The sequence below is a fragment of the Anarhichas minor genome, unplaced genomic scaffold (assembly GCF_050575085.1).
Source record: "Anarhichas minor isolate MPS153535 unplaced genomic scaffold, ASM5057508v1 ptg000004l, whole genome shotgun sequence".
NCBI classification, from domain to species: Eukaryota; Metazoa; Chordata; class Actinopteri; order Perciformes; family Anarhichadidae; genus Anarhichas; species Anarhichas minor.
The window spans coordinates 157,157-180,071 of record NW_027466450.1 but is presented as its reverse complement, the minus strand read 5'-3'; the positions used below and the strand labels follow the sequence as shown (position 1 = coordinate 180,071).

At 43.3% G+C, this 22,915-nt stretch overlaps 2 protein-coding genes across 4 annotated transcripts in view; one reads left to right on the top strand and one right to left on the bottom strand.

Moving 5' to 3' along the window:
* hdac4 (histone deacetylase 4) overlaps positions 1-19,320 on the top strand; it is a 125,415-nt gene extending 106,095 nt beyond the window's left edge. For all 3 annotated transcript variants that reach the window (XM_076105199.1, XM_076105192.1, XM_076105187.1), the window contains exon 28: positions 54-19,320. In XM_076105199.1, coding sequence (XP_075961314.1) covers positions 54-93 — 40 coding nt within the window. In that variant the 3' untranslated portion in view covers positions 94-19,320. The remainder of the gene's footprint in view (positions 1-53) is intronic.
* On the bottom strand, positions 15,090-15,935 carry twist2. Its single transcript, XM_076105219.1, has one exon. The coding sequence runs from the start codon at positions 15,648-15,650 to the stop codon at positions 15,156-15,158; it is 495 nt and encodes a 164-aa protein (XP_075961334.1). The 5' UTR covers positions 15,651-15,935; the 3' UTR covers positions 15,090-15,155.
* Positions 19,321-22,915: the final 3,595 nt, after the last annotated feature.

Here is a 22,915-nt window from a genome sequence, read left to right as displayed (position 1 = left end):
ATTGTAGCATGTACATCTTACATCTTTGTTTACGGTGTCATCGTTTCCCCCAGGGCTGAAGAGGAACCCATGGAGGAGGAAGCTACTATGTAAAGAAACATCATCTTCCGTCTTCATCTTTGACAGTGTCCTCACCCAGTTGGCGTCAATTTAAATGCCACTCACCCCTGCCACACACACATGGCATGTGATTGTGGGTGAGAACGAGCAGAGCGGACAAAAGTGGCGCTCGGAGGGAAACGGGAACACTGAAGGCGAGCGACGCATTCACTGATCAGCGGTGCACAGACTGATCAGCATACATGTGTTGCATTGTCTCTACAAGACCTTGGATGTAAGAGGGACGACTCAACCCCGCCACAATGACAACCTCGAGTGCCAGTGCTTTTAAAACACTAGACATGATGTACTTTTTTTGAATGGCAGTCGGAAACGATCCGTCGTCATCCGCTTTTCTTATTGTTCTGTTCTTTCTGCGCTTTATCGTCACCTTCACACCTTTCATCAAAAACCACCAGAGCTATTGTGATTGTGACTCATCGTGGATGAATCATCCCTGCTTTTTTAAGACATCCGGACGAACGGAACAAAGTGGTCGAATTTCTTGCTGTTTACCGAGGTGGTTGAAGATTACAGATGAGAAACGTCGGCAGGTGTTCTGATTCCAAAATGACTGACAGTGAAAGACTGTGCGTCCGTGCCTTTTTTTATTTTTTTTTTTAAACCTGGTGGATTTTCTATTGAACTTGCCTTAAAAAACAGGTTTTGGAATGAGGCCTCTTCTCCCCAAACCCCTTAAACATTTCTCTCCTGGCAAGACATTCAGTGCCTGCATGTTGTTGGCACATAGACTGGAGTACCTTAGCATGTTAACCTAGAATTCCCTGCAAGCAGCCTGCTGTCTCTCCCTGTATCTCCATCTTTCCTTGTTTGCCCACATTTAAATAATCTTATTTTAGAAGGTATAGTTCCCAGCCACAGGTTGGAGGTGGTTCAGTTTCAAAGGAAGTTCCAGGTTCGATTAGTATTACTCAGTGGAACCATGTATCCGATCCGGTGCCGGAGCCAGAGGAAACGTCTTGAAGGACCGGCTGCACCTTAGATACATGTTGTGACGACCCCTATGTGTGTCTCATCGGCCCGGCCACTTCATGTCAATGTTGCATCAACGGTGGTTAGTGCAAACTTTTCTCAGTGCTCACAATGATTCCATACCTTGAAGTGGATCAGGCAGTTATTAATCAGTCTAATGTTGAGCGATTCAGTGCCACGTAATGGGCGGGCATTGGGGCCGCCATTGGCAACTGGCCCAATCAGACTGGGATCAGCTGTTCTCAAGAGAGCAGTTAAGTACCATGCTTTGAAAATGAGAATCCTATTTTTTACATTAGAATCAGTCTCACCTCTTGCAGACTAATGAGGAATAGAGAGGAATAACTGTTAACTCACACGGGCCAACGTGTTGAACCAGCCCTCGCTTTAAGACAACTGTGTCTCTGTGGTAACAATGACTAAACCACCTGGGATATTCCACAGGGTTGTTCCAGGGCTGCACGGGCTCTCACAGCTGGTTTAACGTCTTTAGTCCCGACACATCTGCTCCCCAAATGTCAAGCGCTATGAGGCAGGTGTGTGTACGTCTGCTCGTACACAGTGGAGCACAGGCTGCTCTTTATAAACATTCTTGTGTTGACGCATATTTTAATAGTTCTTTTCTTTTTTTTAAAATGAATCTTCCATTTCTCTTGACCAGTGACCGAGCCAGTGGGATAAGCACATGTAAAATGATTATCCATGCAACTTTGAATAGCACATGTAGCTCAGATTCGGCTCTGGATGCTGAATCCTCCCGACATTTTATCAAATCTACAAACTATATCAATCTTTCTTTTTTTTTTTTTTTGTCAGAGCATTTGATTTGTATTGATTGTTGTCGGCCTGTAAAGAGACTTTCAATACATTCTATAATACTGTACATTACCTACCCTACCTTTAACTTTAACTAAACTGGCTATCGCAGCCGAACCCTGCTAGCCACACAGCACACCAGCCACCAACCGAGCCAGGTAAAAAGCCATAATTACATGCAATTAGTTTTTAAAGAATACATGTACGACTTAATGTTGATGAAACTGTCCCTGTTTTGCAGAAGTGGACTGTAACCACCTCTCCAACTTGTGTTTGGCCCCTGGGCAACTACCTTTCGCTCACCTTTGTTTCCTCTACAAGCTAATCATGTGTAATGTGTTTTGTCGGTGACCAGGAAACAGAGTGCCGTGGTGTTTACTGTTGTTTACTGTACATAGGACACCGATCTCCTGAGTATTCCTGCCACACACGTTTGTCAATGACTACTCTACTTTTTTTTTTTTCATGGTTTTGCTGCCCTTTCAGTGGACTCCAGTGTCTTCTTTTTGTACCTTTTTAATGTTTTGATCCCGGTCCCCTTTCTGGCTGTCTCTCTGTTACATTGTAAAGCTGACATACTTCACAACCGGTGAGGGTCCAGATCCTGTTTTTAGTGGACATTACGTGACTATGTTTTCTGGGTTCAGGGTTTTTGTGGGAGGGTTGGGATGCAAATGTTTCTACTTTGTATAATGATGGACAATTGTGTACTTACTGTCTGTTCATAGTAGATTTATATATGAAAAGAAATGAGTATATTATATATATATATATATATATCTATACATAATGAAATACTATGATCTTGTTTTTGAAGTTGGTATTGAAAAATGATACTTTTGATGGGCCTTCCGTACAGTCGGCCCTCTTTAGGGTGTTACTGAAGGCACCATTCACTGTGCTTGGCTACAGTTGGTTAACTGTTTAGTGGCATTTTACCGGTTGTCCTTTTGTCTTTCAACACTGATGACTAGTTTTTGGCTTTATCCATCCCGTTGGCACCATAACACTGTTACAGCAGGCGTGCCATTGCCCTCTGCTCATCCACACATTTAGGCACTTATTCCACTTTTTTCCACATTTGTTTTGATTTGTGTAGGTTTATTATTTGTACAAACACATTCTGGCTGCCACCTATAAAGTTTCAGTATTTTTAAGAAATGTGAGACTGAATTTGAAAATATGCATTCTACACATCGCCAAAGTGTCCAAAGGGGGGTTCTTACTCTTTCCTCAAGGTTTACAAGTTCAACCTCCAGCCCAAGAAAAATGGGATGGGTGTATTTAAATTGGAACATGGCCATGCCGTTAAATCACTGTGATGGGCCTCACAAATGACTTCACATGATCATCACTTACTTCCTTATCTGGACAAATGTCCTTAAGTTTTAATTGAACTCAACATTCCTTTAAATTCATCTAGTTCACATGTGTAATCTCATTCATCAGCTAAGTGATGACTCAGGGTTTCAGGGTGGCCTGTCGTTTAGCATATCCAAAAGATCGCAGGTGTTCCGTCCCAGCAGCAGCCTTTCTGTCCTCACGGAACACAACTCCTCCTGTACAAGGACCAACGTTTTAACAATAATCTACTATCTACTGCTATTTCATGCTCGTGTCATCTGCTATTTTGTAAATGTACAACAACAAGGGAAAAATGGATGTGACTGCAGTGCTTGCAGTAGATTGTTTGCCATAAAGTTGGTTTTCCAGTAAGTACCCAAGACATAATCATGGTCTAGGCATTTGTAGAGGGGCGTTATTGTGCATCCCATTTTCATTCAGTATGGTTTAAACTCATAGCCATGTGAAAGGTACGTGATTCTTCTGTACATTCCTTTTATATCACACACCTACACCAACATCAATTTCTCTTGTATTTTTTGTAATTTTATCTTCTGGACTTTATTCACATTGTTGTGAGTGTACTTCATGCTTATAAACGTATGTGTGGTTGGAATATGAAAATGCGTATAGTCGGGCTATCCTGAATATCACCTTTACTTGGATACGCTGACGCGTAAACACACTTGGTGAGATGCTTTTCAGTAACCCAGCCCCAGAACGTTCCCAGAACCTCAGCGCAGCAGTGCCAGCTGTGGGGTTTCTACTGCTGAATGCTTGGGTTTCTCAACAGGAGCCAAAACTAGCACTGTCTGGCCACTCTGGCCGCCTGTCTACAATGTCCAGTAACAACCAAAAAAAACCAATCAGCAACATTCCATTTTGTTATAATTTCCGCGTTAAGAGGGGCCATATCTTTATCTTTTGGTTTTAACGCTCGTAGTTCGGTCCAGTCGGGTTCGAGAACTGTTGATTTAGGAGGCCTGGTCCGACTCCACTCCATTCCTCTTTTCTCTCTGCATGATCCGTATGTCTGCATGCACTGCCTTCCTACCTGTCTGTCTGTCTGTCCCATACCACATATCAGCACAAGGGATCGAGCACTGAAGGACGTTAGTACTTTCACTGTATCCAAACTGTCTTGTCTCTTTTACTGCTTTTTTTTTTTGTTTCTGCTGGGGAGGAGTTTGGGTTATTTCCATGTTGTGCTTTTACCTTTAGCATATGGAACCATCGAACCTGGAAGACCTTTGTTGAATATTTTACAAAAAAGTAATAAAAAAAAAAAAAGTATCTAGCACTTGTAACACAAACAATAGATTTATTGTATTTATGTAGAAAAATGAATTGTTTTAGGGGGACGCTTTGTAAACTGCTACAACAGAATGGACTTCTTTTCTTTTTTTCTTTTTTTACTATACCGGGCAAGATGTGACTTTTGGTGGACTTTTTGTCACATCTGGACTTATCAAAGGACTCCATCCAGGTGCCTGGTCATTGTTACGGTTGTCCATTTCCACTAAATAAGCCAGTTATTGCTATGACCACTGTGGTTCAAAAACAATCAGTTCTAGGTTTACACATGTATAAAATGCATATTCTTTATTCTTTTTTATCAGTTATGTTTTTGACTTGTTCCACCGTTACAGAAATAGTAAATTTTTCTCGGGAACCTTTGCTCTAACATGTTGTCTTTGACATCTACAGTATAAAGTATTGTTTTGGAAAAACTGCAATGTCTGTTTTTTTATATTAACATTGTGGGTTTTAGGGGTGAACGGGGGCAATTATATCAAGAGGCAAAGCATCTCAAATTGCACCAATCAGAAACGAGACAGAGCCATGAAACTCGTTATGGTCTATGAGGATCCCTCTCTGCCAAGTGACGTCCTGTCGTGTTTCGTGTTCAATTTAAATGTCCATGTATACTCTAATCATCATATATGTTGTCCATTAGTTAAATATTTTGTTCTGGGGACCTGGGTTCAATTTTCACCAACAGCCCATTTCGAATCAAGAATCTTCATTGTCCAGATGTCTTGAAATAAAATACTGCCAGATCACCTGAACAATCATGTCTGTATGCGGGGACTGATGAAACATTTGACTTCTAGTGTTTCCATCACTGTCGTAACATTACTTGTTAAAAAAAAACAACCTTTGCTGACCAGTAGAACACAGATACAAGTTCCCTACATAAAACAACTATCCTAATAGTTCAAGAGGTTTTTGAGTACTGACATTAAAACCAAACCCCGGTCTCCCCTAGCCTCAAGCCATTAGCCTGGAGCAGAAATAAGGAATGGCCACAGAGGTCTGGTAAACTCACTACATCTACAAAGTTTTTTTTTTTTCTTCAGATCCAACTTGCCAGATATCACCTGAGGCAATGTATTGTCGTGCAGCTCCATCTGGAGATGTAAAAGGCTTTATATGACTTTTTCTGCATGCAGTAGTCCTCCCTGAGACCTGCAAACAGACCTTGATGTATAAAATCGGTGGAGTTCTCCTTTAAATCCAGACGGAGGCGGCATTGCAGAAAACGGCAACAATGGCCCCACAGTAGCTTTGGCTGGGATTAGCCCCCCCTATTTGGAAAGGTCAAAGGTCTGAGCCAGTGTCCAAATAAACAGCAGTGAATCCCTGATGTTGGTTGAACTAACGCTAAGACAACAGTCCAAAAGCAAACAAAACCAATCCCGCCTTGCCTCCCCTCAAATAAACACACATTCCACTTCTTTCCTGTCAAACTCTGAATTTAGAGAGTGACAGTGTAAATACTACCTCTGCCTTAGGCTTTGTACGCTGACACGATCTCTGTAAATCACGGAGGCTTAAGACGCCACGCTGTGTCGGAGGCAAACGAAAAAGGAGCCCATCTCTGCTTCCTTGAAAGAATAAAGTTAAACAGAGACGTGAGGGACAATATTTACCATCATGCAGTTGCCGAAAAGAGCTCCAATGGCTCCCAGAAGTAAAAAAGGATGACGTTAAAGCTGGGAATTCGACCTCTTTATGGTTCCTGGGTGGCTGGTGATGCGCTAACGACCGTGCTCGTGACACGCAGACTGCCCGTCTCACCTTTAGCTCACCGTAGGCGTCGACACGTTCGTCATCTCTGCTATGTAGCGACACACAACCCCTGCGACCCCTGGGTGAGGTCAGGTCAGAGGAAAGGGGGAGCCCTGAACTTTCCCCCTTTCTGAAGGCCAGCCCACAAGATGGCCACTTCTCGCCCACAACAAAGGACTGAAATGTTAGGAAGGATTGAAATCTGGGAACCCCCCCCCCCCCCCCTCCCCTATCTATTTTCCCTCTCGTTTCCACACAATGACAGTCTGGCGTGCGGCAGCTCTCATGGATGCTTTGCTCCTCTTCTTGCAGCGTCATCCGTTGTCAGCTAGCTCTGTCATTACCCGGCCACCCGTATGCGTAAAAAAAGACCTCATCCTCCCAGCTGTGCTCATCACCGCTCTTTTTAATTGCAGGTTTCACTGACTCGAAATGGCGATGAGGCTTTGGCCAGCTGCTCAGATGACAAATACAACTAATTACAGACGAGTCATTAGGATCAGTTTGGGGGATCCTCGAGGTGACCCAGTCAAGTAAAGTCCACGAAAAGTATTGGAGTAGGAAACGCCTTGGCAAGTTCTTTTAAGTCTGTTTGTAGCTGACGAATAGGATGGAAATGTACGTTAGGGTGTCTGCGACCATTTGCCGTTCTTTCCATTGGATGTTCCACCAGTCCAGTCGGCACCTCTGATCCATAGCGTGTTTGAAAAGCTGTGCAGTGTTTGCTTGTCTTGCTACTGTATGTGTTTAGTCTGGTGTCGAGCGTGCACGGACATCAAAAGGTCAGGGACACGTGAGGCTGTTGCAAACACTGAGGCTGGGGTCGCTGTCGGGCTGGGTGTCGAGAGCACAAGCGCCAGTGTAAAGTTCACACACATGCAGCCAACAATTATTCTGCTTGATCTTAAAGATGGAGGACGGAGCATAAAGAAAAGACAGTATTCCTGTTGTGTGAATAATTATGGGCAACCTGTCACTTCTGTAAAAGGCCAGATCACAACTGGAGGAAATTAAGGAGAAAGAGAAGAGAGGCTCTGGCACTGAAACTCTCCTTCGGGCTCAGCTTTTTCTGGCAAAGAGAAGATGTGGGGTTTTTTTTGCCCGTACGGTAAAACATAAGGAACACATTACCACAGCAGATAGTTAATGGTATTCCTCTCAAACCGACATGACCAAAACTGATCAAAATATCTTCTATTTTCTTTAAGTATTATTCAGCATTTCCTTTTTGTAATTTATACTCATTTGTATTTCACAGTTGAATGGATCCTGACATGAGGTCACTCGTGGTCCAACACCAGCTTTTTCTTTTTCTGTTTTACTTACTTCCCCACATTGTGTATCGATAAATGCATTGCGTGGTCTTCATCAGAGCATGGCATTTGCTCAACTGTCATGGAGAGGAATTTGATGAAGACCATGTGATTTGGTCAAAAGCCCCGTAGAAAAATCAAGTAAGTAGACCTTGAGTTCAAATTTGTTTTCCTCCTTTTTAAAAAAAACAATTCCAATGGTCATAAAAGAGATGAATGTTTAACAGGGACCTGCCTTTTCTTTCGTTCTGTCACTTGTTTGTTTGCTGCCTTTAAGCCGTAGCACCAGTGTTTGAATGTTTTACATTAAAGATGAGGTTGCATGGTTTAGATCTGGCATAAAAGCCCTGTAGCTGTTGGTAGATTGCTGCTGTTGTTTGGCTTGAACCCTGCCACCAGGGGGTTCATCAAACAGCCCAAACCACTGTACGCAGACTATGTTTGAACAACGCATGGCCATTGGCATCTGTGACATTGTGCCCCCTTTTCACTTTTGAATATGCTCTAGTGTGACACTTTCTACCCGAGGAAGAGTCTTGGAACTTGTCTTTTTCTTTTCTTTTCATCAATTGGAAATGCAGTCCCATTTTTTCTTATGGTTACCTTGAGTAAATCGTAAAATTTTGGCTTGAATTAAATGTAAGCGAATTAACACTTCATCCTTAGAAGTTCTTAAGTGAAAACTAAGGTGAGGAGGTACAAGACTTGGCTCCTGAACTGGCGTGACCCACTGACCTCCACTGACCCTGACGCTCATCACTGGTGCTAATTACGAGCAAAGGAGGGGGGGGGATGTCGGTATATTACCCTACCTGTCTCCTCCACAGCCTGCAGACGAATCAAGTTTCACAGCTTGAGATGAGGACGACGCTGGAACTGTTACTGACTCTTGGATACAAATAGAGAAGAGACATGGAGAGAGGCATGTCTAGGGAGGCCTATAGGTGCTGCTCCGTGGCCTCGCCTCAAATGTTTTCTTTGTTGAGATGACATCTTCCAGCTTGCCCTTCATCTGAACTGGTTAAGAAAACTGCAATTATTCTTTGGCTAACATTGCTTACGCTAAAGTTAGAGATTTTCCAACTTTGTGGATACTGAGATGTAACAACCAGTGCTACCCCTCGCTTCAGTCCACAGTACGCCCTTCTTAGCGAGCCACCTCGCTGTCAAAGCACCAGACAATGCCAGTGGAGGAAGACAAGGAGGATGATGAAGGCTGATTTATTCAGGGAATGGAACAGATGACGGACACGAGGAATGAAGCAGTTTATATAATGTTGTTCACAGCAGTTGGTCTACACTTTGTGCGTGTGTGTCAGATGAGACCAGATGGACAGAAGAAAATGCCAGAGGAGAAGATGTGCTGCAGGGCTCAGAGCCAAGGGCAGAGTCATACACATAAAGAATAATGCAGTGCAGACACATTCCCATGCAGAACCTGCTCAGCTACAGGTTATGTTCATATTGTAGGTCTGATAGCACTCAATATTTATTGTTCATCAGACATTATTGTTAAATGTATTTTCTTTTTTGGCTAATCGAGTGAAGTTCTGAACACAACCCAGACCCAATATCAATTGAAACAGCAAATGCACAACAAAAGCCTTTATGGTATGGACAGTTTGTCACAGCAGACACATTAATTACCCATCATACCCCACAAATCTGCACAAACATTAAGATATCTCATAGCCTGGATCTCCTCCAAGGTCGTTTTTTTTCAGCCAAAACAAAAACCACACGACAGCTCAGGCTGCGTTCACATGGCAACGTGAGATTACAGATAGTTTCACAGTATGACACAAATCCATTTCATTTTTCTGTCTCAACGGCACCGCAGAAGAAGAAGGAAAATATCCAACTACCAATAGGCTGCTTTTACACTTCATTTCCTGTCCAATTTTAATGAGCTGTTCCCTCAAGGAACAGCATGACTGTTCCTTGAGGGAACAGTCATGCATCCTCATACTGCACTGTATGAGGATGCAGTTTGAGAGCCTCACAGTGTTTGACAAAGCCAATGTCATTTTGTTTTCCCAAAATGTAAAGCCTCTCCAAGGTTGTTATGAGGCTGTTAGATAAATATCTTGACTGAGATAAGAGGGCTTGTGACAGGAAGTTGATTGATTTGAATCCTCCTCCTTTTCGGGTTATTATTGCTTCTCTTTTCCATCAACAAAAGAGTGCATCTGGATCAGACTTCAGGTGTGTATAAAATGATGTGTGCCCACTTTGTCCACAGAGATGAAGTCTTAAAGAAGGAAAAAAAAAAAGTAAGCACCGGCCCTGAGGTGCGATGATTATGCAGAGGGAGCCCTCTAGAGCTGGATCAAAGTCTCAGGGAACCTGATTAAATGATGGAATGAAGGAAAGGCAGAGTGGAGCTGAAGAAAAGGACCAGAACCACTGCTAATTTCTTTTTCATCCAGGCGGCCTTGACAGCCGAGGCTCTGCCAGGTTTCTCTGAACCCTGAGAGGCGTCTCGCTCTCGGCTCCACTACGTTAGGTTTTGTCCGTTAAAGCAACTGCATCAGAGTTGCTCTATTAGTTTAGCCGTCAAAATGTCTGCATGTCTGCACACACCAATGCCAAAGCCACCCACGTTATTTTTATTTTTTTACCATAACCATGAAGTACGTTAAAACCTTTGTACTTTGAACGCAGCACCTGTTTCTGCATGTTAAACAGCAAAGATATAAGGATGTGAAAATCTATAAACTTGTCAGCTAAACTCATCAAATAAAGTGCAACACAAAAAACAATAATTTGAGATAATATGGAACATGCTGGTATAAAATTATTTCTTGCCCAATTTTATAGAAAGATTAAACTTTTAGTTTTTCTTGTTTGTTTTTTAATTATTAATAATAAAAGTAAGCTGTTTTCGGGACAAACGCTATTATTAAAATTAATGATCTTTAAATGCACCTCATTTGATCCATTTAATCAAGAGATCCTGAACAGCACACAATGAGAAAACGAGAGAGAGAGAGAGAGAGAGATCAAAACTTAAGTCTGAGTCATGCTTCATGTATGGTGTGGTGGCGGCTGAGACAGCTGACTTTCAGCTTTGCCAACACAAACACACACACACACACACACAGGAAGTTGAAAGTAGCGTAAGGCTAACCTTAGATTTTTTTCTTATTTAAATTTTTACTGAACCAGACGAACACCGAATACTGTTTGAGGCCCACAGAGTGTAAACCTTCACTTTATTCCCTTTTTACTGCAAATTAAAGTTTTGTAGCTTTTTCCGTCTGATTTTACGGGAAACATCTGGATCTCTCGCACCGCTGGAGAAGTGGCCCCGGGTGATTCTGTGCTGCTCAGCTGTGAGGGCCCGGGATAATGAGCAGGTTTCAGACGGGCTCCTACGGATAAGCCGGCGTAGGTAGGAAGGGCTGTCCAACAGCGTCCGAGACCACCGTGCCAAACGTGCAAGACTTGTGCATCTTTGACATGTCATTATGAAAGATTTTCAGATTCTACAGAGAATGAGTGTATACTCCAGCATGTGTGAATTCACCCAGCTTTACCGGTGTGTGTGTGTGTCGCTGGAAGGACTTAATGCATGCAGTCCTCCTGTGATGTGTGTCACACCTGAACCGGCAAAATTAGAATTAGTCACAGAGATCCCAGTGTCACACACGTCTCCGTGTCACATAAATCACTCAATTTAAAAATCATGGCCTTGAAATGAATGCAGCTGATTTCCCTTTTTGTGTGCCTCCTTTAGCCACACTGGTGAACAATAAGATTATTAATAAAAAGCAAGGGCCACATGACTTGCTCTCAGCTCAGCATCCACCAAAGGAATCACGGGAAGAGTGTGTGTGTGTTAACTCTAATAAATAATGGGGGTTTGGTGCATCAGCAGCTGGACTATAGAAAGCCACTGTTCTCACAGGTGCTTCCTCTTCAAACCACACTGACCTTGAGAGAATCAGATATACTGGCAATACCATGAATACTTTTCTCCAACCGTTCAGTCTTTTTTTCCAGGAGATTTGATGGCGTCCTCGTCGTGCTATATGTAGCATTTGTCATCCTCTGAGTACTTTTCTTTTGTAAAGCAGTTTCCCAACTGGGAAATGTCTGACTGGCATTTCCTGGCCTGTTTCCATCTAAGATCCTTGTGTAGATTCACTGCAGTTGAAGTGAAAGTTTAGTGTTTGTTTTTGCTGGTGATAAAACGATTAAGCTGTTTAAAAGTGCCACTTGAAAGTCAAGATTTCAACGGTGCAAAGTTTAGCTGAGACAGCAACAGAGAGCCAGCCTACCATTTTACACCAGAGAGCCCCAACGTTAACAATGAGGTCCTTTCAGTGTTTCGATTGCATCTAACTATGTCTGGGAAACGGAGATGTAAACAATTGTAATGCTTTAAGAGTCAGCGGTAGAGAGTCAAAGGAATGAATTCAGTCATCTCTTCTATTTCCTGGCTTTTTTTGTCAATAATTATTATTTTAAAGCTGCAGGCTGAGAGTTATTGTTCTTATCTGCGGTTGTTGGGGCTCCCTGCTCGTTAAAGAGCCCAAAGGCATCGCCATTTCCAATGATTACTCGTTATTCAAGCGGACAAGCATTTTATATGGCTGAGTTTGAAACTGGCTCAAATTTCCTCCAATGAAGCTGTATATTTTATGGCCGTTTCTTTCTTTTTTGTTAAGTCTGTGTTTTCTTTCCATAACAAGAGGAAGGGGGAGAAAAAAAGGGGGAGATTTTCACACCCAGAAATGAAGAAAAACGTGTTGTTGTGCTGTTGGTCTTTTTTTCCTCCCCAATCTAGCAGCCATAACCTGACACGCAAAACACATTGTTTTATGCTTCTCTAAATATATATATTCTTTCATTATCATCTTGTTCGATGAAAATTTGCATGAATTTGACCCATTTTATTTGACTTTATTCAGCCAAACTAAACGCCATTATGTTAAAGATTAAAAGAAAAGAAAAAAGCAACCATATTTTGTTCAAAAATATGTGTTTTAATAAATAAGCAAAAACAAAAAATACACATGGACGGAGTTTGGAGACTTGCTAAAGAAAGTCAGTGAAACAAATCCATGCAGCAAATGACTCTAAATTGCATTGGTCCCTTTACAGGCTACAGGCGTACTTACACAGGTATGTACAATATGCATTCATCTATATATATTTATACTTTGGTTTAAAGTCTTTGAAAAACAAAATATATATATATATCCTTCTAAAAACGATTAAAGGATGGCTTTTGTTGAAATACAGGCCGAGCTGTTCTCTGTAACATCTTTGGCCTATAAGCATCGCAGGTCTGTCTTTTCCCTCCTCTCTCTGCCACAAACAGCTCCAGACACTCAGAAGCAGTGTGATGAATCTGCATCCACACACACACGCACACACGCACACACACATTCCCCAAGAGTTTGTAGTTGTGGGTCACATTACGTCTCTCCGCCATGCCTTTGAGGTCGATGGGTTCTTCAATAATCCCTTTGGTCTTCGTACTTTGTAGAAGTAAACAGTCTGCAATGGAGGGAAGAGATACATATACAAATCATTATTTAAATGCAAACTAACTGGATGCATGACACCTATTGATTTTGGCTTTTTTTGTGTGGATATATATTTTTTATTTTACATTCACTGGCTCGCCTAGTTCGTGGGAAGTCATTAATGAATCAGTGATTAGCCACTGAGCTGAGTAAAACCACATGGCGACTGAAAAGCAGGAAAATAGTGTATTTGAAATGTAGCCCTACAGCTGCAGTTAAATACAGAGGAAGAAAAAACACACACACAGAGTTTTTCTGGCTTTTAGTTTGAAACACCTGAGTAAATTCACGCGTTTGCATTTCGCTGTGGATTAGTGGACAGTCCTGAAACAATAAAATCTAATTCCTCAGAGCAACATTGAGCCCAGAGTCATATAAATACAAAAGCGATATCAGTATGGTCACGATTTATAATATTTGTCCAGGCCTTTTTTTTCATGTTTATGAATAATATCCACATGTGGATGAAGATATTATTTTTTTCCCGTTTTAATCCTAGCAACCAAACATATATTCCTAGAGAGCAGAGTACCTCATGTATGAATGCCATATATTTTGATAAAGAAAAGGAGAGTTTCAAAGATTGATATAAATGCTTCAATGTTTTGTTATTTCTTTAACATTCCATTCAACTAAAAAAAAATAAAAACCTTTTAATTTACTGTGCTTACACAAATCACTGTAATGAAGCTTATTCTTCTCCCCCACGGCACCAGGGTTGGTTTACAAGACAACAAAGCCCCGCTGATGGGCGGTCTGCTAACTACATGTCAGGCCCATGAGAACCAAACAAACCCTGCTCCTATATTATTCTAACCAAAGTGACATTTAGTGTCACCTAGTTTGTGCTCTTTCACCAGTCAAACCATCTCATAAGAAGCAGCCTGAAACTACATTACCAACCTGTGCTTTTATTTTGTAATGATTTTGTAATTAATTGTCAATTCAATTACTATTTCAGCTCAAACTGACTTAACAAAAACAAGCGGGGTATTTCCTGATGTCACAATTAGGTATAGATGGTCAGTGCTGCTTGACCTTGCTTTATCTTTCAGCTCTGTTAGCAAATGGAGATTTTGGAGCTTCCACCAGTGAAAAGGTGAACGCAAACGTTTCCCCATCGCTGACCTGGACTCTCACGACGTGAGCGAACCGGGCCGCAAATCTGCAAAACAACGTGACCAAATCCCGACTGCTCGCCATCATTTTTTTTTTATTGTCTTGCACTGGATTATACTTTCATGTCCAGCCGAGCTGCCCATTCCTGCGGTCTCCGCACAGGAAAGCACTCTATTATGGATATAAATTACCCGCGGTGGCACTCTGCAGCTGCGTTTTGGTGCGGCCCAGAACTTTTTTGTTCTGTTTTTTTACCTCACTCATTATGAAATGCTGATAAGAGGGACTGAAAAAGTATTAACTGCATGAATCACAACTGGTTGATTTAAAGCGTTTCTGGTCAAAAATTAAAAAAACAGGCTTGTTGTCCTTTCTGGTCAGCGAGGCATATTCTCGATCCTGCGTGGCACGTGAAAACTATTATTTGTTGTGTTGTGTGTAGCTATTATTAATCTGAATTTAAGCGTTTGATTGAATGTATCGACGTGTAATCTGATGGACCGGTCGTCTGTGGGCCGACCCGGACTTGCGCAGAGCAGCAGCAGCCACACGCAGACGCGGAGTTGCGGCGTTGGAAAGATGCTGAGGCCTCGGTGTGAAGTCTGTCACACGCATAACAAGCGCGCGCGGAACATGCGTGCTTTCGAATGTGTGAATTAAATTTGCTGGTGCAAAGCTGATGCGCACGAGCGTTTTGGTAATCAGTTCAACATCTGGGAAAATTCACAGTATACGGGCTAATAATCCGTGAACGTGTACAGAAAAATCAGAGAAGCACTACAGATACTATTATATGAATGTTCTTCTCTTCAGTTTGTGGTACCCACCGCTTTGGCATTGTAATTGAAGGTCTCTCGGGGCGCTAGTGAGATGCTGACATGGACCAAGCGCCCTCCATCCTCCACACGGAGAACGCGTAGCTGAGTCTTTCGTGCGCGACGTAGCTGCAGCTGGACATCTTGTTGTCCATCTCGTCGCTCTGCAGCACCTGACAGAGGAAGTCAATGTATCTGGAGGCGAGCTTCAGCGTCTGTATCTTGCTGAGTTTGTCCGAGGGCAGCGTGGGGATAATTTTGCGCAGCGACGAGAAGGCCTCGTTCAGAGACTGGGTGCGCTGCCTCTCCCGCACGTTGGCCAGGCACCGCTGGTTCTGCAGCTCCTCGTATGACTGGTTGCTGCTCGGACTCGGTTTCTTGACCCGTTTCACCGGACCCGGGCTGCTGCCGCAGCTGTCCTCGCTGGACTTCTTGCTCTGCCTCCTCTTCCCCGGGAAGCTTTTCTGCTGTCTGTCCAGCTCCTCCTCGCTGGTCACCAGACTATCCACAGGGGAGACCGGAGAACTGGAGCCCTCTTCCATTTCTTTCTTGAAGAAATGCAGGGATAGAGCAGAAAACGCGCTGTCCACTTTTGAAGCCGTGGTTACAAAAAAAAAAAAAAAAAAAAATGTGTCGATATCCGTAAAGATGAGGGGAATAATTTCAAGATGTCTCGATCTCTGCTCCTCTCGCTTCGGAAGAAACTGGATTTCGAACTTGAGGTTGGCACGCTTCTCCTCAGGCAGTGAAGTTTTTTCCTTAAATTCTTTTGGAAACTTTATCCCGGTTTCAGATGCTAAATAGTTTTGAGAGTGGAAGGGGAGGGGTTTGGAGGGCGGAGGGGGAGTTAGTGCGCGTCCTGGTCCGCTAATAAGCAGGAGGGACCAGTCTGTTTCATGTGTCTGCTGGGATGTGACTGAAACAACGCGCTTATTTACTATTCGTTTGATTTGTTTTCCTATTTGCGTACGATCATCTCCATTATCATGTTTGCCTTTATTTTATTATTGAAACCACAATTAATCAAATTATGAAATAAATTATTACATACAGTCCTGATTGAACCTCTTTTACGCATTTCTTATAACTATTTTATTCATCTTGAATTATTTAATTTTTTGTTTAGATCATTAACAAATATTTATACAATTTTATGTAATGTAATTATATAATTTCCTCAAAAAATATGTCTCAAGATCTCTAGGAACAAGTATGCTGAGGGTCTGTAAAGTGAAACCTCAGCTTGAACCATGGCTCTGTCTGCAGGGCCTTTCAGTTCTGGTCAAACCGTCCAGAAACAGTAAATAGTATGTTCCTCTCTGCGCTCCGGGCAATTTACGCACAAATTCTTCGGAATTGTGGAAATCTATCTGCTTGATCTTTAATCGAATCAAAGCCGTACGCTCTCACAGTTGCTATAATGTGGAAGTCAAACAGGAAGGAGGTTTAAACTAACCGAGGAGCTCTCCGGTTTCTGCGGATACCTCAAGTGGACGGTTTCTCCATGCGTTTTGTCAGCGGTCCATCTCTTCATCTGTCATGTCATGTTTCTCCTACACAGAGCGGCGCACAGGTGGCTCACATTACGGAGCTGACTTTATCCACTGCCAAAATGCAGAGTTTGTCCAAATCAGCTGACTGACCTCGAGAGGTTTCTGTGGTTCTTTACTGTTGTGGCTTTCTAGGGTATATGGACAGTGTTCTTTTGCTCCCAAAAATAATGTATTTTCAGCAGTCATTTTTTTTGCAAAATGTTTATTGAATCAAATTTACTTTTCTTGACACTATAGTGAAATGTTTAATTCTGACTCTATACATAGTTTTAAAGATAAGACACTCATCATACTCTGTCCCAGGATGTCGTGTGTGTACAGATTATAAAGCCCTCTGAGGACAATTTGTTATTCATGATTTTAGGCGATACAAAATAAATGTATTTGAATTGAATTAATTGAATACATTACTTTTGCTTGTCCTTTTTGTGCAGTATAGGGTATTCTACCCACAACGTTGGATGATGTTCCTGAACTGCTTAAAAGGAAACAAGGCTTCAACTGTTAATGTGAATCTGATTGTACTCAATAATTGCCTCTTATTATGGAGCAATTTTGCTAATTTACACTGCAGTGAACACTTTAGTTCACCAAGAGTATCTGAAAATAATCAAACTGCGTGTATCTTTAGTGCATGTGCCCATGTTATGTGTGCTCTACCCGTCCGGGGAGACTGGTCGCTGTAAATGGGCCCGAACCGGAAAGTTGCACAACATTGTTTTGAACCCGTGAGAGCTCGTTTGGTACTGGGACATATCTTGGTTTCCTCTTGAAAGCTCCATTGGCCTAAAGGAGACCCTGGTCTGCTTTGTGTTTTGTGTTCCCCTGGTAATGGTGACTGTCACTATACTTTTACTCAGTGCCAGGGCTCTCAATTCAGACCTGCATGCCTCCATACAGGTCCAAAGTGTGGTTACATTCTACTGGTCTCCCTCTTTATAAAGCAGGTTATGTTTCCCACAAGAAAACAGGAAAGTATTGCTGTGCGTTGGATGAAAGGAGGAACATGCACATGTGGGAGAACGCACACAATCACACACACTTTCCCTCATTATGCCCTCTGACCTCCTGCTCCCTGGCTCAGCTGCAGGAGGCCTCCGTGCCCCGGGGAGGAGGTTCTGAGTGAGAGGCTGATCCTGCACAGTGTCTGTGAGGTATGGGTTCTGCATGTACACAAAAGGAAAAAGAGCAAAAAGGGGCCCCTGGCCAGCACTTTTCCATCCACTATATAATACTCTGCAATGATAAGCTAGCACGTATTCAAAGAGGCAAGCAGCGAAATGATGAGGAAGACAGTTCTCCCAGTCTCAAACTGATTAGAATTCATTCCCGATCATATTCCACTGCAAAAGATAATGTGGAAAAACGGCAAGAGAGCTTGAGTGTAAAAATTTAACAGATTATTGTAAAACTGGCACCAGCAGCACACGCAATTTTTGTTATTTAACTCCGTTTTTGGTGTAAAATATATTACATTTTGAGCTTTCCCCATCAAAGTTGTTAGATATGAAAACAATATACTGAACTTCTCACTTAGTGCAGTGGTTTTCAACCAGGGATCAGACAGGGGTCCTTGAGGGAGTTCCAAAAGGGGTCCCCAGAAAAAAAGGGGAGTAGTTTATTTTCCGTATTTATTTCACTATAGAAGTGAGACTTATGTGAGTAAGAGTCATCTCTTCAACTATACCTCCATCAGGAGGGACTTCGTTTTGGGTGAAGGAATATTTTAATTGACATGTGCAGAACAGGATGAGAAGGTGAATAGTGTGGTGATTAGACCCCGTCGGTCAATATATATCTCAAAGGGGTGGTGAAGCCATAAGTATAATAGGAACCCACCCCCCCCCCCCCCCCCTATGGAGTCTACACACTGGTGTTGGTGAGAGGAAGAGAAGGCTGAGGGTCTGAATGTGAGCAGGAGAGGACTTGTGATGAGCTCAACTTTGAGCACCTTCACATGATGACTGGAGGTGAATGGGGTGCAGGAGGGCTGGGCGATTTCTCTTAAAATGACAGGTGACAGCCACAGAGAGGAGAACTGATTTAAAGTTTTGGCGCAGTGACGTGATTGGCCGACGGAGATCGTGACAAAATTAAGGTCAGCAAATTCTGTGTCAAACTTTTTGAAATGGAAATATAGGCCTGTAATACCCATAAGAGGAAGTTTCTGGCTCGCTGGCTCTTTGTGGATGTCCGTAAGTGATTCATGATTATCTCACCCAGCGCTCATTGGAGAAGAGAGGAATTTTCGGCCTCTGTGGTTCTCGCTGGAACCCCCTGAGAGAGATAAAGGGAGCGAGAGACGGAGAGGCAAAGACAGCAGAATGAAGTGAGAGACAGAGGGTGTAGAGAGAGAGAGAGAACGATGACCTGCCTCCCAGATCAAAGATGAGCTCGGGCCGTAATTCAGCGGGGCAGAATGACGTACCTCTGTCTTCTCTGACACCTTTAAAACCAGCTCCACATGAGTCCAGGCCATGGCCTTAATAAGCCCAGATCCTCTCTGCTGTCACATCAGTGAAAACACATCCTTGTCTCATGCCACGGTCTTCTGCCTTCACGTCGACCTCATAAAGGGAAACCACTGGTCGCCAGACAGGAAGTGAGGCAGAGAGGTGCTGAGGGATAAAGAACAGGTTCGGAGAGAAGAAGAAAAGAAGGATACGGACGCTGACGGAGGAAAGAGGCCAAATGTATTGACACATGATGACTCCCCATGTCTTTGATCTGACGGAGAGAGGGCTACGGACGTGTGAGGGAAGTTATGGAAGGGATGATTTGTTAGAGTCCGTGATGAGTGGAATTCTGCTGTCCATGTGCCTGCAGGATCGGTTACCTTTGACTTCAACCCCCACAAACACTTGCAACGCTCACCCCAAATGATCTTGGCGAGAGGATCTAAAGCCGTGGCCTGTGTGCTGGCATATTTTCTGCTTGTGTATGCGTGTGTGTGTGTGTGTGTGTGTGTATGGGCTTTTTAAACTCATGTACAGTATCCATTATCACCTGATTATCGAACGCATTGTGTACATCTGTCTTTCCATACATGCACCTGTGTGTGTGTGTGTGTGTGTGCGTGTGTGTGGGTGTGTGTGTGTGTGTGTGTGTCAGAAAGTGATTCAAGATGAACTAAAGATGTTGAGCAGTGAAAAAGGCCCAGCTGGTTCTCATTGTGCAGAATTGCAGGATTTCTAACGTAATACAACCAATGAATTTGTGCTTGACTGATACATGGTAGTTTCATACTCATTAACTTTGCACAGTGGCCGAAAGTGTGGTGGTAAATATTGAATGAAACATTTTGATTTGTACCTGCAAGAAGCGAAAAAACAAAACTTCACAAACAAAATTAGAGTGCTAAAAAGGACTGGAGTCCATCATTACAAACACAACAGCTCAGCTGCTTCTTTTGTTAGACTTTATCTTATTCTTTCATGATATTGTAAATGCTCACCAGAGTTAAGAGTAAAAGACATCCAACTTTTTTTCTGACTAAAACTAAACTAAAACCAAAAGTGAACTGGTCCCCTCAAGTTTGTCAAAAGCAAAAGTGGTCTGTTTTATTGCCCAGTTATTTTCCAGTAAGTTGTGAAAATGTGACTCACAAGTCGGTTCTGAGGAAGAGCATCAGACTTGATGGCGATCGGAATTTAGTGTCGAAATAGTATGTATGAAAAACATTGCAGCCTTTCTATAAAACTTCAAGAGAAAAATAGTTTTAATCGCCATTGTTTTTTTTCTTTGTTAAAAATAGTTACTCAAGATCTTCTTCGGCATGTTGCAGCGTCCCAACGTACGTCAACGCAGACTTTCTTTTATATGAAATAACCAAAGTGTCACTTAACATTATCAGCTACAGGCGGTGTTTCTAATGAGGGCCTGTATTTAGCAGAGGCCTCCACAGTGAGTGAAACAACAGGCAATATCGGTGAAAGGTACATATTGGGCAATAAAACCATAGGCACCTCCACTCATAGAGTCATGGGCACTCGGTAACGCCGAGTGCCCATTCATTCATATACATCCACACTTCTCCTTTCTGCTGCCCCAGGGCCGATGACAAGGTGTTTCTGAAATCGCATTAGGGGCCCTTTCATAGAGGTTTCATTGGGGAGTGTGTAACAGCTTGAAGCATTTAAGCTTTGTTTAATACAATGCAGATTGCCGCTCGCTGCTTTGTCTCCTGTGTGGAAAGGAGCCCGGGATGGCTGAGACCCCCAATGTCAGAGTTTTCTTTGATATCTGGATATGGAAGGGGGAAAACGGGGCAGAACCCCCCCCCCCCTTCTCCCCAACACACACACTAACACCACCACCCCCTAAAACCTGTATGCTCACTACCTGACTCTGCCCTGCTGCCCTGTAGAGTTATGGCCATCCAATGAACAAGCCGAGCTTTGAAGTGCAGCTCTCCGAGGCTTTACACCCTACGGGAGATGTGCGTGGTGAAAAGACATCATGATGTACAGTACTGTGTCCATTTCGGGGCACATGCTGGAGCTTTTAGGTGAGGTAGCCCAGTTCCAAAACACTAACTGTTCATCCAAATGAAGCTGGAAAATATTACTGCATAAAAAGACGACCCGTTCTGGTTAACAGGGCGGCAAATACCGACGCTTCGTCACGTCCTTCGACAAGGCACCCTTCACCGTCTGTATGAGACGCATCGGGCTTTCACGTGTCAACCCAACCATTTAAAAAAAAGCTATTGAGAACAAATCTATCACAAGAATTTCACATGTGTATTTGTCCATTTGTCCAAAGCGACTTACATTACTGTTTTCAACCAGAGACACACAATGGGATCAATTTGGGGCTCCGTTTGGACCAAACCTGCCCCTATGATTAATGGTCGACCTGCTCCATGACCTGCTCCACTATGCTCTGCTCTTCCATGTATATACTCACACACGTGGATCAGTTGTGGAGGGCGCACATCAGTATGCTGTTTATTTCGTTCTGTTTATGAGTTTTGTCCAAGAAGAGAGAACTCTCGGCACAAACCTTTAATTCAACCCACACTTAACTCAAATGCACTTCATTGACTTGACATTGACAAAAAACAGCGTTGCCAGAGCAATTATGTTGGCTATAACACAATTATATTCATTATGCACGTACTACTTCCAGAATCTATACTTTAACCAGGGCCAAACAAGAGCGGAGGGGGGCGGGCCTTGTTTGATAGGGTCAGAGTAAATTTGCAGAACAAACCACAGAGAGACTGTGCACTCGGGTGCTGATGGGGCAGCCTCCTGCGCAAATAACGCAACGTAATTAGCGCTGCACTTGTGACCCTGGTGCCAAGGTTAGCGTGGCGGTTGGCCCAGGTTCGCAGCGCAATGTGCTTTGGCCAGGTGGCCCGGCGAGACTGGGCTGCTGCGAGGTTAGACTAGATTAGTTTTGGGGGTAGGCAGTGCAGGAAGGCTGGGCAAACAGTAGTGGTGTTTGTTCTGCTGATTGGCCTGGGACAAGTAGGGTGAAGATCACCGGATGTCAACATGGGGTGGGGGGTGGCATTTACAGTCCACTGTCACTCCCTCAATGTCACCTGTGTCACCAACAACACCCTCCCCTCGGTTAAAGACTGGACTGTTAGCTCACCCTGAAGCTGCAGGGCAATGAATCTTCTCTGTGTGGCCCACTCCAGCAGAATAATTTACGAAGTTACACTCTGAGGGGTGTGATGCTTGTTTCATTTCCCCGCTAACCCCGACGGCTCTCTCAGCTCACACTGCGAACACCTCAACGCCTGGAAAGCTGACACTGTTTATTTCCCTCCACACAGTGTGTTTGCTCTGGCCACCAGGAGGGCCGCCATTTTAATCCGAGGAGGAAATTATTGAATGTTCCAGTGCTCATCTGAGAAGGCTTCAAATGCGTGCCCCCCCCCCCCCCCCCCCCCCCAGTACTGTTTGGGGGCCCTTGAGCGCAGGCCCCCGGGGACGCATTGTATAGACGACACCGCATTTCTCCCTCACACACCCTGATCTGAGTTATTAGCTCTGAGGCCGAGAGCGTGGTTTTGTGAAGAGGAGCTGTAATGAGAAAAACAGGTGAGCTATTTAACTAGAGATTCACAGCTATTAAAGTGCCAACACACTGGGTCACCATGGCGATAAGTGAGTGAGGGAGTAGTCAGCATTTCTGTTTTTTGAGAGGGGTGGATGTTTGTTTTCTTGTCATTTATTTTTCAGGCCGTGAGTCTGTTTTGCAGAACTCATTCACTTCATTGAGTTTTCACAAGGAACAAG

Bases quoted from the DNA above. Each gene is read 5' to 3' on its own strand.
- twist2 (XM_076105219.1), bottom strand. From the start codon at position 15,650: ATGGAAGAGGGCTCCAGTTCTCCGGTCTCCCCTGTGGATAGTCTGGTG.